General features: G+C 50.1%; 3 protein-coding genes across 12 annotated transcripts in view; 1 reads left to right on the top strand and 2 right to left on the bottom strand.

Moving 5' to 3' along the window:
- Positions 1-14590, bottom strand: part of LOC307074323 (protein NLRC3-like) — a 270634-nt gene that overhangs the window by 91825 nt on the left and 164219 nt on the right. The gene's annotated exons all lie outside the window — the stretch shown is intronic.
- LOC307074338 (cyclic AMP-responsive element-binding protein 1-like) lies at positions 1975-9675 on the top strand. Of its 3 annotated transcripts, none has more exons than XM_079734447.1 (8): positions 1975-2112; positions 4022-4116; positions 4762-4908; positions 5350-5450; positions 5633-5772; positions 7120-7290; positions 8118-8271; positions 9432-9674. In XM_079734447.1, exons 2-8 carry the CDS (start codon positions 4036-4038, stop codon positions 9574-9576), a joined length of 939 nt encoding a protein of 312 aa, XP_079590573.1. In that variant the 5' UTR covers positions 1975-2112; positions 4022-4035; the 3' UTR covers positions 9577-9674. The 3 variants fall into 3 exon arrangements, with proteins under 3 accessions (XP_079590573.1, XP_079590575.1, XP_079590574.1); XM_079734449.1 differs by having other exon boundaries at positions 7123-7290; positions 9432-9672; XM_079734448.1 differs by lacking the exon at positions 1975-2112 and adding an exon at positions 2139-2408 and having other exon boundaries at positions 9432-9675.
- mettl21a (methyltransferase 21A, HSPA lysine) lies at positions 9708-14132 on the bottom strand. The gene is made up of 3 exons (XM_079734451.1): positions 13977-14132; positions 13186-13297; positions 9708-12000 (listed from the first exon to the last, which is right to left on the bottom strand). Exons 1-3 carry the CDS (start codon positions 14121-14123, stop codon positions 11600-11602), a joined length of 660 nt encoding a protein of 219 aa, XP_079590577.1. The 5' UTR covers positions 14124-14132; the 3' UTR covers positions 9708-11599.

Raw genomic sequence — 14590 nt, 5'->3', positions numbered from 1 at the left:
GCTTCAGTGTGCAGCAGTAACAACTCATAAACCCATCAGGTCCGCCATGTGTGTGTGTGTGTGTGTGGGTGTATGTCTGTATGTTTATGGGACTGGGTGTGTGTGTGTTAGAGTGTGTTTGTGTTCGTTGAAATGTGTATGTATGTGTGTGTGACATGTGTGCGTGTGTGAATGTGCATGCATGTGTTTGTGTGTGTATGTTTGTGTGACTGGGTGTGTGTGTGTTAGCATGTGTGCTCCTGCATGTGCCTGTATGCGTGTGTGTGTGTATGCACGACCGTATGCTTGTGTGTGTGCGCGTGTGTATGTATGTGTGTGACATGTGTGCATGTATAGGTGTGTGTGTGTGTGTGTGTGTGCGTGCGTGCGTGCATGTGCATGTGTGTGTGTGTGTGTGTGCGTGTACTGCTGCATGTTTGAGGTTATTTAAAGGGCTCAGAGATGACCTTGCGCATAAATATTAGAGGCATAAATTGGCTCAAGGTCTGATATTTCTCGGGGGACCGTCGCCATCTGTCACATCTAATATTATTTCACTCCTTCCACTCAGAAAGTAGCCTCCAACTGTAAAACGGGCTTATTAAGCCACCGTTTACAAGCATGTTTTATCGCTGAGACAAAGTGCAATTTCAGGGAAAAACTGCAGAAAGTGGCATGGGGGAGGATTGTAAAAAAAACACATTATGAAGCCAATAAGCTGCTTGAGTACCTGGTTCCTCGTAATGGAACAATGAATCGCTTTTCTTCCTCTGCTTCAGAGCACAGCCAATATAACAGTATCGATTCTGCATAAAATCCACAATATCCAATATACTCTGGAAAACAACACGGCCGCGGCCCCGCAAGATCGAAGGCGTAATAAGGAGATCTGCTGCCACCATGCGGTCAAAACGCCACAGCGCAGCATCTTCAAACAAAAATCACAGAAATAAAATGCTGCTTGGAAGTGTATAACTGAAAACAAATGTTTAATTCATTAAACCATCGGTAATATCTAAATGATATCAACATGAAAAAGGAAAACAATTAAATCTACATATTCTACCTCAATGATATAATCCCTAATTTCCCGAATGGGATCAATAAAGCAGGCCTACATCTTATCTAATATACTGTATTTGTGTGCAGAGTGTAAACCCACCACTGCCTCGTCTAAATGTTACAGACATGTCGGCCTTCATGGTAGAGGGGAGAGGGGGTTTGTGTGGCGCCACATTCCACAGCCGTTCTCTGCTTGGACAGGACAGGTCTCGGCAGGTGTGACAGGGAGGAGAAATCTGCAGCATTCAGTTGGGCCACCGAGCAGCCATCTTGGTTCTAAACCCTAGCCGTTTTAGATTTAGAACCAAAATGGCTGCTAGGTGAATCAGGGACATTATAATGATACCCTTAGAGGTTTTTCTTCTTGTGATTATTATTATTCACATTTGTATTCGGTGTCTGCACTGGTGCGCATATTTATTGATTTGTTTGTATTTTCGCATGCAGATTATTGAAAGAAAGAAACTCAATGACTCCCGATTGATGTCCATGATATTCACCATATTCAACAGGTATGTCAAACCTCAACATTAGTGTGTAGTTCATAAGTCACTTCCTAGTTGTTGTTGTTAACCTCAAGTGTGTAGTTTTGTGTAAATTTGCAAATTCTTCTATATTTTTGATGTTGCCTTGCAGTCGCCTTGCAGTACAATAATATGTAGTAGGTAAATAGATAATAGATAAATACGAGAATAGATTAATACGGTGACACTTAAACAGGATATTCCAATAAACTCCACCAACAACCCTTGTTTACAATTCCCTTCTCTCCCCCCCCCCCCCCCCCGACACACACACACACACTCAGACACTCTCACCCCTCCACACACATACACACACGCATGCGCACTCGACCTCACCTCCTCGGCTCTCTCCGGGACCACTCGGGCTCCTCCGCCGGCAGTCCGATGATGCTGGTCGTCGTCGTCGCAGTCTCGCCTCTCGTCCTCCTCTCCGCGTTGTTGTTCTCGGTGACGCGACGGAGGTGTAGCCTGACGCGGTCTCTTACGTGTCGGCCTGGATAAAAGTGGAGCTCCGGAGACCCGGGAGTGACGGAGCGAGTCAGTATCGGTAAGAGGATCCGCGTCCGAAGTGATCGGCCGTGTTTGCGGGGTTTATGCGGGGGGAATTAAACAAGACGCGGCGGCCAACAAAGAAATCATGGCGGCTGTGTTGCAGGCTCTATGCAAGCAACACAAGTGGGACTTTTGGTGTATAAATATATATTTAAATATAGGGAGTTGTGGGGCTGTGTCCCGCATTGTATTAAAAGAAGATCACACATGTGTGTTCCGTGCAGGAGTGGAGTGGTTAACAGTACCCGTGAGTCGGCGGGCTCTTAGGGGGGACAACTTGAACCAGTGAAAGTGGGTCCATGGGTGTTTCAAAAAAAAAAAAAAAAAAACTGGCACCCTCAATGCATTCAGACATTTCCCTCCACACAGACTGCTAGCCACAACTAGCCGATGCTAACTAGCGCCGTGCTAACTAGCCCCGTACTATCGGCTAGTGACGCCATAGCCGGGTCTGTGACCCTTCCCACGGCCGCTTGGGAAAGCGTTGACACACAGACGGGAGATTACGCTCCCAGCGCTAGCTAGCCCGATGCTAACTAGCTCCGTGCTATCGGCTAGTGACACCCCCGCCGGGTCTGCGACCCTCCACACGGCCGCTTCGGAAAGCGTTGACTCTCCGTCCTTTTATAGATATCATATCGTTTATTACGTCGAGTTTAGCAAAGCAGTTTGGTCCAGCAAGCTAGTTAGCATAGCTACTATGGTTCTACTGGGTAGCGCTAGCCTGCCAGTTTGCGCCCACGCCTACCCCCCTTATGTTTCGATGGTAGAATAATGCTAGTTAGCATGCTAACTTAGCTCATATGTTGTTTGGGCTTCCACTAGCCGGCTACTTGGCGCCCACTGTCAAACATGGCTTGAACCCCTCTACTGTTTACTCGTAGCATAATGCTAGCTAGCATGCTAACTTAGCTGGTCTGTTACATGGGCTTCCACTAGCCGGCTAGTTGGCGCGCACAGTCAAACATGGGTTGAACCTATCGTTAGCACACGGCTAATGCTCCGTTGAAATGGAAGACGGCGATGGGAAGATTGCCAACTGGCTAATGTTCAGTAGTGGACCGGCAGCTTAGTGGCTCTGCTGAGGTTTCTCCACCGGACTATCTGTGGACCAAGCCCGTCTATATCATACTGCCGATAAACGAAGCATAAAGTTATCTTTATTATCTGAATAAAGTTATCTATATGATTTATCTATCAACAGCCGACTGTAGCCGCTGGCAAAACATGCTTTATGAAATAGATTTTTGCTGCTATTAAAACTATTCCAGCTGTGCATCTAAGCCCTTAGCTGTTTCCGATACTTGTTCGTTTGGCCAAATTATTTAATTCGTTTCTGTTTTTCTTTGAGTAATTGGCAGTTGCGCGGATTTTAAAAGTGAACAGGAGTTTGTGGCGGTTTCTCCCACCAGACGCGAACGCAGCATCTGCCCGACGCCGACCCGGCTGCGTTTGAGCGGCAACAAACTTTTCCAAACCACTCCAGTCCCCGCGGTTTCTCTCCGTCTCTCTCTCCGTTTCATTGTAGTGTTCTAGTATTATGGTTGTCGTAGTGCTACCTGTGTCTTCGCTTCTACGTGACCACTTGCCTCATAGGCGAAGGACTGTAACCTGAAATGTTAAAGGTGATTTAAAAATACTAGGGTCTGGTATCGCAGATGCCACGCCCACCTCTATATGCCACGCCCACCTCTATCCACATGGCCCCCAGCATAGAGCTGTTAAATGCGTGTTATATCACAGTGGAAACACATCGCCCCAAGTGCCTAAAAACACAGTTAGAATCACATATCACAACCATTAAAAAAGCACTATATTAAACAAATAGTCAACAAGTCAAACAACAAGTACAACTCTCTCCCGGGCCCTAAAGTTAACAGTCCCGTGGGTGTCTCTCCGCCCAGAACTCTGAGTGACAATGGAAGCTGGCGCAGACTCACAGCAAAGTGAAACCACCGTAACGGAGGCTGAAGCCCAGCAGATTGCTACCCTGGCACAGGTAAACACCACCCAAACACCACCACCACCCCAAATACCAACCTTTTGTACACATTATCGGTCCTAACATGTGAACTGATGATCAGAAATGTCACTTTTTGTTATCGGAGCTGAAAAGCATTCCCATTGCCTCCTTAACGAATAACAAAGCACATCTAAATTGAAAACCATTTCGGGCAGAACAGGAGACCAGAAAACAAAGATACTTTCAACATGATGACTACAAAACAATAACTTCATTAACCAACCCCTTAAGGGATGTTTTGCATATGAACCCCCCCCCCCCACTCCCATTCCCCACATCCCCTTATATGGGTGTAGGAACAGCATCCAATCAAATCAAACTTTATTTAAATACAGCTCTTGTACAAAATAGCAACAATAGGTAATTAACAATACAATAAAAACAAATAATAAATAAAGGGGATTAAGAGAAAGCAAAACTAATCTAAACTCTCACTATGAGAACTTGATGACTAAAAACAATAACTTTATTAACCAACCCCACAAGGGATGTTTTGCATACGTCCCTCCCACCTCCCAACCCTTTTTTCGTGGAATTCCCCACATCCCCTTATATGGGCGTAGCAGCAGCATCACCGTGAGCTGCCTTGACCTCTGACCTCTTGACGCTGCGGTCCCCCAGGCGTCCATCGCGGCTGGCCAGGTCACCGCCACGGGGCCCACCGTCACTCTGGTGCAGTTGCCCAACGGCCAGACGGTCCAGGTCCACGGGGTCATCCAGGCCGCCCAGCCCTCCGTCATACAGTCGCCCCAGGTCCAGACCGTCCAGGTACGGGGTCTCCGCCCCGCCGGAGCAGGGGTTCTCGCCACGGCGCTCGCTGTTGGGCTCTCTGTCTCTGTCTCTGTCTCTCTCTCTCTGTCTCTCTCTCTCTCTCTCTGTTGGTGTATCTCTCTCTCTCGGTGTATCTCTTGCTCTCTCGGTGTAACTCTCTCTGTCTCTCTCTCTGTCGGTGTATCTCTCTCTCTCTGTGTATATCTCTCTCTCTCGATGTATCTCTCTCTGTATCTGTCCCTCTTGCTCTCTCTATCTTACTGTCTCTCTCGCTCTCTATATTTCTGTCCCTTGTGGTCTCTGTCCCTCTCTGTCTGTCTATATTACATCATTTTTGGGGCTGTGTAGTAAGGCGTTTTGGGGCTGTGTAGTAAGGCGTTTTGGGGCTGTGTAGTAAGGTGTTTTGGGGCTGTGTAGTAAGGTGTTTTTTGTTCTCAGATCTCAACGGTAGGGGAGAGCGAAGACTCCCAGGAGTCTGTGGACAGCGTGACAGATTCACAGAAGAGACGAGAGATTCTGTCTAGACGGCCGTCCTACAGGTAACACGCTCGCACTAATGAACAGCCTCGCAGTGTGAGTGCCTTGCTCTACCAGTGGGAGTGGAACCCCATAACCCTATAAGTGTTAATGCCTTGCTCTCCCGGAAAACAAATTACAGTTAGGAGCCCGCCCCCTGATTGTGTGTGTGTCTGTGTGTGTGTGTGTGTGTGTGTGTGCGCAGGAAGATCCTGAACGACCTGTCGTCCGACGCCCCGGCGGTCCCCCGGATAGAGGAGGAGAAGTCTGAAGACGACACGGCGCCGGCCATCACCACGGTCACCATGCCGACGCCCATCTACCAGACGAGCAGCGGGCAGTACAGTGAGTAGGGGGCAGGCGTGCTCACTCCCCGGAGTGAGACACAGTGACACTCTAAACCACTGGAGTGAGACACAGTGACACTCTAAACCACTGGAGTGAGACACAGTGACACTCTAAACCACTGGAGTGAGAAACACTGACACTCCAAACCACTGAAGTGAGACACAGCGACACTCTAAACCACTGGAGTGAGACACAGTGACACTCTAAAACACTGGAGTGAGACACAGTGACACTCTAAACCACTGGAGTGAGACACAGTGACACTCTAAACCACTGGAGTGAGACACAGTGACACTCTAAACCACTGGAGTGAGAAACACTGACACTCCAAACCACTGAAGTGAGACACAGCGACACTCTAAAACACTGGAGTGAGACACAGTGACACTCTAAACCACTGGAGTGAGACACAGTGACACTAACCCTCTGGAGTGAGACACAGTGACACTCTAAACCAATGGTACCTAGTTGGAATCCGAACCATAGGTGTTACAATGCCAGGGAAGGGAGTAAGGTGATGCACTTCCTTCTACAAACTAATAAAGTTTGAAAAAGGGCTGAAATTTTTTCGCCATTATTCGCGCTTAAACGTAGATTTAAATTCCGGGTGTTTAGCAGACGCTGGATGAAAAGAGAGAGAACAAGTGTCTGATTTCTTAAGTTAAATTACAACACTAGTTCATATATTGGCCATTTAAGTTGACGCCCGTCACAATCCCGCGCGCCGTCCCTTTAACTCCACATCGCCCAACAATCCCAGACACTAAAGCCCCTTTTCCCCCGACAGCATTCAGCCCAACTCGGCCCGACTTAGCCCGCCTTTTCTTGCGTTTCGATCACCACATCTGGTACTTGATACCTGGTCCTTTTTTAGTCTCGCCTCCGTCGAGGTGCCAACAGCGCTGATCTGATACTTTTGTGTGGCGTCAACAGGCTGCCGGCCACCGATCGGCCAGCGAGTGACGCCGCTGGACGAGCGCGACGTCCGAGCCTGACAAACCGCCACCCGGCATCTTTAAATACTGCTAGCGTCGGCGTTCACTCAACAATAGTGCTCGGATATTGAACACGGCAGGATTCAGCGCGCAAGAACACGCCGTGACAGAGGGGGGGACGCTCCTCTGTGTAGCCCCGCCCGTTAGTGTGTCGTGCGGATAAGTACGTGGCTGCAGTTTCGCTCACGCACGCTAAAACGACCCGCCCACGTGGAAGAGGTACTTTATGCTAGACGGAGACGCGACGTGCCTGAAACCGAAACCGCAGCTGAGCCCGAGGCACGTCCCGTCCCGTCTGGACCTCCAGGGGGGCGTCCCCGTCTTTACCTCCATGCTCTGTGCCCCTCTGTAGTCGCCATCACCCAGGGCGGGGCCATCCAGCTGGCAAACAACGGGACGGACGGGCTGCAGACGCTCACCATGAACACGGCCACGCAGCCCGGCACCACCATCCTGCAGTACGCCCAGACCAGCGACGGCCAGCAGATCCTGGTGCCTAGCAACCAGGTGGTGGTCCAAGGTGAGGCCCCGGCCAATCAGGCGCCGCGCAGGGAGGAAGGGCTGGCTGCGATTGGCCGGTTTGCTGACCGTCGTCGGGCGAGTTCTCCCTTGCAACTTCATTGGTATCCGAAGCGATTTTCAAATCAAACGAGATGAGAACACAAATAAGAGTTAAACCTTTCGATCTCTCTCGTACATGATCCAGTCTTCTGTTTTAAAAGTTTTCACACTGTGGGAGTTGGTTATGGTTGTTTCCCTATTCCCGCCCCATTTCTCTTCGGCTCAACGCTGATTGGCCTGAAGGCGGCGATTGACAGGGGACAGACTTCATGCCGTCAACACCTCATTTCGTGCATTCCTGCACAACTGTACAGCTTTGTTGTATTTTAAAGATGGACACCCCCTGTATATTCGTTGTATTTATACTTTCACATCTTTTCTACGTATTATTTAATTGTAAATGTTTGAAAATGATTTAGACGAAGGCGAAGTGAATAGTGGGGAATAGCCCCCCCAGGCCGAAGGTCGAGGCTGTGTGTACACGTGAACATTCCAAAAATAAACAAGGTGACGCTTTTTGCCGGGATTTATTTGTTTTTATTAGCGTGACGAGACGAGCGTCACGCAATATCCCGAGTTTGAGATCTCAACCATGGGCTATCGCCCAATATTCGAGCTAGCGAACCAATCAAATTGCGCCGTCTTAGGAGGTTCACGTGTAGCATAGACTACCTTTGTATATTTACGTTTCTGGTTGTGATTGTCTGCACCAATCACCCGTCAGTGTTGGGGTACGGGCAAGAAGCCACTTCTGACTGTAATGCGACCCTGTACCCCCCCCCCCAGCGGCGTCCGGAGACGTGCAGGCCTACCAGATCCGCACGGCGTCGGCCAGCACCATCGCGCCGGGCGTGGTCATGGCCTCGTCCCCCGCCCTGCCGGCCTCGGGCGGCACAGAGGAGGTGACCCGCAAGAGGGAGGTGCGCCTCATGAAGAACAGGTAGGAGCAGGCCGGGTCGCGACCCCACGGGGCTCCTAGGGTCTGCTACTCAGTGATGGTACTTAGTACACGTCCCGGCACTTAATGCACGCACTTATTGTGTGTTGCACGTACCGTCACTTAATGTACACATTTATTGTGGGTTGCACGTACCGTCACTTAATGTACACACTTATTGTGTGTTGTACGTCCTGGCACTTAATGTACACACTTATTGTTTGTTGCACGTCCTGGCACTTAATGTACACACTTATTGTGTGTTGTACGTCCTGGCACTTAATGTACACACTTATTGTGTGTTGTGCGTCCTGGCACTTAATGTACACACTTATTGTATGTTGTACGTCCTGGCACTTAATGTACACACTTATTGTGTGTTGCACGTACCGTCACTTAATGTACACATTTATTGTGTGTTGTACGTCCTGGCACTTAATGTACACACTTATTGTGTGTTGCACGTCCTGGCACTTAATGTACACACTTATTGTGTGTTGTACGTCCTGGCACTTAATGTACACATTTATTGTGTGTTGTACGTCCTGGGACTTAATGTACACACTTATTGTGTGTTGTACGTACCGTCACTTAATGTACACACTTATTGTGTGTTGCACGTCCTGGCACTTAATGTACACACTTATTGTGTGTTGTACGTCCTGGCACTTAATGTACACACTTATTGTGTGTTGCACGTCCTTAAAAAATAGATGTATTGTATGTCCTTCCTTAAAAATAGTACTTGTAGCGCCTTACCCTAGCTACCCCTGTTGTGTACGGGGAATGGGTTAACCTAGTGATTGTTAGTGCTTGGCTCTTGGTACATCCTTACTTCAGCGACAGAGGTATATTGTTGAGGTATGTTGTATTGTTGCTTCAATAAGAGGCGCTCCTTCTGTCACCTTTTTTATATCTAGGCTCAAAACACACCTCTTCTCCCTGGCCTTTCCTCCCCCTTTTGGTCTGTGTTCTTTTATAGGCCTTTTGTTTGCACCATGTACGGCACTTTGGCCAGTAAACTGTTTTCAAACGTGCCATATAAATCAATTTTACTTGCTTACTTATTGTAAGTCTCTCTGGATGAATGCGTCTTCAAAGCACCCTAAATGTAAACGTCTAAATGCACTACCTCCCCCCCCCCCCCCCTCGTCTCCCCCCAGGGAGGCAGCCCGGGAGTGCCGCCGGAAGAAGAAGGAGTACGTCAAGTGTCTGGAGAACCGCGTGGCCGTGCTGGAGAACCAGAACAAGACGCTCATCGAGGAGCTCAAGGCCCTCAAAGACTTGTACTGCCACAAAACAGAGTAGGGGCCCCCGCCTGGGTCCCCTGCAAAGAGACTTGAAGCGAAGCCTTGCATCCGGACCCCCCCCCCCCCCCCCCCCCCCCCCCCCCCACCCTTCCCCCTCCAAAGCCTCTGTTTAGTTTTTTTATCGTCAACATGTCTGTAAAGGCCTCCCGACCCCCAGGCCCCGCCCACCTCAAAACTCGTACCGGACCCCTGGAGCTGGTCCTTGTTTTATTGAATGCTCCCCCTGGACCAGCCCAGCGACTACAACAGGGTTTTGCTCGCGGTGGGGGTGAGGCTCCGCCCCCCCCCCCCCTGCCTCCTGCGCCGTCGCCCCGGTTACCGCGACGACGGCATCATGTGGCGCCACCAGCAGCAGGAGACGTGCGCCTGTTCAGCGAGCGATCGACTTCTGACCTTTTTTTTTTTAAAAAAAAAAGAAAAAGAAAAAATACTTTGCCCCCCCCCCCCTCTCCCACAACCCCCTCTCCTCTCTCACCCCTGCTCCTCCTCCGGGGGAGGTTTCAGTGCATTATTTGTCATCGCCATGGTAACCACCGCGCTTCCGATCTGTCGCCTCCGATCGGAAGCGTCCGATCATCTGCTTCCGATCCACACTCTAGTCTATCATGTTAGAGGAGTTCTGCCTCAGCTAAAGACGTTCTAATTGTTCTGTTTTCTTTGTTTCTCTCCGGGAGCAGCGAGGGAACTCTAGCATATTCGGTTGAATCATGCGGTTTATGATTTCTTTAAAAAATTGTACGTAAGATATCGTTTTCTGTGTTTTGCGGCCGGAGTGGTCAGAGCTCGGAGCGAGAAGCGGATCCGGAATGAGTTGCAGAGCCTTTGCATGTTTTATTAGTGGTGTCGTTTGGGCTATTTTATATATCGTCGGAAGCACAGAACATTGCAACCCGAAAACGACACCCCGCCCTCGTCCCGAGACCCCAGAGGGGGGTCTGACCCCCCCCAAACCTGGGGTAGGAGGGGTGGGGGTGTTGGGGGGGACTGGGTCTTTTGAAGACTGAATATTTTACACTTTAGAGAACTTGAGATGTACTAAAACCTTTGGTGTAATGGTTTGAAAAAGGAATATTTCTCTCGGTGTCTTTCCTACTCCTTGCTTCAAGCTCCATCGAGTCTGGTGTTTCTAAGACTTAATTCGACACACACACACACACAGACACACACACACAATCAGGACTTTGGACACGCTGATCAACATGGGATCGAATCCCGTACCGATGTCTGAACAGAGGTCGGCGCCTGCTGCACACGACTGGTTCTCCGCCAAGGTTCTCCACCAAGGTTCTCCACCACGGTTCTCCACCACGGTTCTCTGCGTTCTAGCGGCCATCGGCTCGTCGTGACGGGAGGGCCGACTGGAGGTCTGGTCGGTAAACGACACCTCTTACAACGACGCAAGCCCTTAAGTTGACCTTTTTATTTTCTAATCACCCGTTTAAAACCAAACTGGAACCCAAACCGTTGCCCTGGTTTCTGAATCGGAGCGGGAGGAGGTGTGACGCAGGACAAAATGGACGCCAACGATTCTGTAATGTAAAAAAAAAAAGGCGTGAAACCACGAGACACGGAACAAACGGCTTTGGGAGCGACGTGGCCACGGTGTATTCTTTCGATATTACATATAGTCCTCCGACATAGTAAGCTTTTTTTTTTATTATTTTGCAAAATGCCATTTTCATTGATTTTGTATACATTGTATTTCTATATGTCAGCACCAAACCCTAAATGAAACGTAGTCACTAGAGGACTTCCTCTGAATATTACATTTCTGGCAGCTGTTAATAAATGTGTTTCTGGTACCGCTCGTCTGCGCATGTGTAGAACAGAACCCGGGTTAAAGTCTGAACCCAGTGCGTCCGGGGTCCGACTCCAGCCGTGCCCATGAGCAAACACCTCTCTTGGGAATCGCGGCGCTGGTAATATCCATCTGGATCCAGCGGCTCCAGCGTAACTCCACAAAATGTGTTCCCCCCCCCATCAAGGCGGGTCCCGACCACGTCGTCCTCGGAGGTCCGCGCTCATAGCTCCGTCCTCGGCGCCCGCCTCACGGCGCGGTACACGTGGATGTCGCGCCGCCGGTCGAAGTGGACCTCCTCCACGGAGAAGCGCGCCTTCAGCAGCTCCAGGAAGCGGGAGTCGCGCTCGTAGCGGAGCTTGCAGGCCAGCAGGACCGCCGTGGCGTCGGAGCACAGGTGGTCCAGCGTGGCGAGCAGCGCCGGGAACGTGTCCTCCAGGTACACGATGTCGGCGCCCAGCACCAGGTCGAAGCCCCCGGCGGGGTAGCGCTCCAGACCCGAGCCCCAGCTCAGCTCCGAGACCTCCGCCGAGCCCGGTCGGAGGTCCGCCGGGACGTTGGCCCGCACGTTGGCCGAGAGCAGCTCCAGGGCGGGCTCCCGGTCTGTGATGGTGACCCGGGCTCCTGGGAGGGGGGGGGGCAGATTGAGCAGTCCATCCCGATTCCCTATACTGTCCTAGCCTGGTCCTACCAGACTCTCATACTTCATTTCATTTGCACAGAGTCTGGACCTACTCAATTCACAAACGTTAACTAACTTGAAGGCGGGTGTCTGTTGAAGTTTAAAACTATTGGATCGGCCCAGTGCCACTCTGGATCTGCCACAACCAATCGCTTACGTTTGGCCGGGAATCGCGTTGCGCGTAGGCTGTCAACAAACCAAACACCGCGCGTGAAGATGTCTGTCAACTAGAGCCGACTTTAACGTCATTGATCTCAGCCACTCCCTCTGTTCGCTGAATGGACGCGGAAACTTTAGACAGAGAAAACCCACTAACATAGCGCAGACCCAGACGTAGCACTGAAGGGAAATTCAAATTGAGCGGAAGTACTTAGGCGGGCGGAGCCAGGCTAATACTGTCCATCCCTACTGTTAAAATAGTGCCACTAGTTTATATTACATTGAAATACATCACAAGGAAAGGTCATTCTTTTTGATTTATTTCTGGACCAAGACGCTAAAACACGTCATCCAAAGGATGACCTGCAGAAGTATAATGCTTATTTCCACCGTGGTCCTTTAAGGTTTCACAGCCGTGCCCGTGAAGGGGCCCGTTGGGATGCACAGAGCAGCCCTCTTGGTTCTCACCCCTCCTCGGGTTTGAGTAAGCGGACGGATCACAGCCCTCACTGCTCCGTCGCCTCGACGGAAGGTCAACATGTTTGGGGGCGCAGGTCAGGCCCTTGGGGTGGACGCAAGGACGTAAGGGGTCCGTAACCCCCTTGCCTTGGGTGAACGTCGGACCGTAGTCAGCCCTTTAGAGCGGTGTTTCCCAAACTCTTTTTCTGGGGACCCATTTTTTTTTTAAATTGCAAACCACCTCGACCCAGTAAAAAAAATATAACAGTTCTATCAAAAACACGCTTCTTGTGTAAAGATTTTAAAAATGCTGATGCCGAACAGGTAGCAAGTGTTTAAGGGCAGCTATTGCTTTCAAACAGTCAATCAATCAAATCAATTCGAACAGTCAAGATTAATCAATTTGTTAACCACACAAGATACAACTTTATTAATCCCGCTCGGGGAGAAATTCGGGTGTTTCTACAGTAAGAAGTGTTTGTTTGAGACCAGCGGTGTGGGGGTCCTACCGAGCAGAGCGGCCACGATGCCCACGAGCCCCGTCCCCGCCCCCAGCTCGATGACCGGGCGGCCCCTCAGCTCCACAGGGGCAAGCTCCAGGTAGAGGGCCAGCACCACCGCCTGGAGGGGCAGACAGGGTCAAAGGAGGGAGGGGGGGGGGCATTACAGACAGGGTCAAAGGAGGGAGGGGGGGGGGGGCATTACAGACAGGGTCAAAGGAGGGAGGGGGGGGGCATTACAGACAGGGTCAAAGGAGGGAGGGGGGGCATGACAGACAGTATGGTCAAAGGAGGGAGGGGGGGGCACATGACAGCCAGGTCAGTGAGGGTCTCTGACAGCATGGGAGGTACTAATTAATGAAATTGGATGAATGAATAAATATTTATACAATTACAATCTGCAAGAATAGTAAATAAACACGACCAGCAGCGTCTGTCTTACAGGGAATTGACGACACAAAGCGGGGAATCACACACACACAGGTTCATCACACACACACACAGGTTCATCACACACACACACACTGGTTCATCACACACACACACAGGTTCATCACACACACACACACACACAGGTTCATCACACACACACACACACAAGTTCATCACACACACACACACAGGTTCATCACACAAACACACACAGGCTCATCATACACACACAAACACAGGTTCATCACACACACACAAACACAAACCAACACAGGTTCATCACATATTCGCACGCACGCACACACACAAACTAACACAAACCCACACAGGGCATCACACATATACACACACACACGTGTGTAACTCACTGCGTCCCAGACGACCGCCGCCACCCCGGACCTCCTCCAATCCTGGTTCAGGAGGACTTCGCGGCCCGCCAGGTGGAAGGTTGCGGTTGAGTTGTGCAGCTTTGCCAGCGCCGGCAGCGCGTTCTCTGTGTACGGAACCAGCGCCATGTTGCTCCTTCCTCCTGACGCGTCACCTTCTTCTTCTTCTTCTTCCTGTGGTTGTGGGTTCGAACCCACTCCACGGTGTATTACCGGCCCCCATCGGCCGGGAGGGTCGACCGACCACCGGATAACCCCGCGGGACGGACCCCGCGCCACCATTGGCCGGATAATGTCCTAAGCTAATTGGCTATTTAATTTGTAAACCTTTTTAACTATTTAGATTTCATTTGTTTATTTTTTTTATGGATTATACGGATCTAACGACTAAACCATTGCGATTGTTTAACTTTCATGAATCTTAAATTCGTTTGGTGATAAAAATCACAGTTTTTCTTTGAAAGTTTAAATCTTCATACATTTTCTTAACCGTAAAGTAACTTGAACACGGTATTTTCTCATTGTTTCCGCACACTGCTCCCAACGCTTGGTAATTAAGTCATTAAGTCATTAAGTAATTAAGTTCCTAAACAACA

This window comes from Pollachius pollachius (genome assembly GCF_949987615.1).
Source record: "Pollachius pollachius genome assembly, chromosome: 4".
Lineage (NCBI taxonomy): Eukaryota > Metazoa > Chordata > Actinopteri > Gadiformes > Gadidae > Pollachius > Pollachius pollachius.
This window is presented reverse-complemented; position numbering and strand designations above follow the sequence as displayed.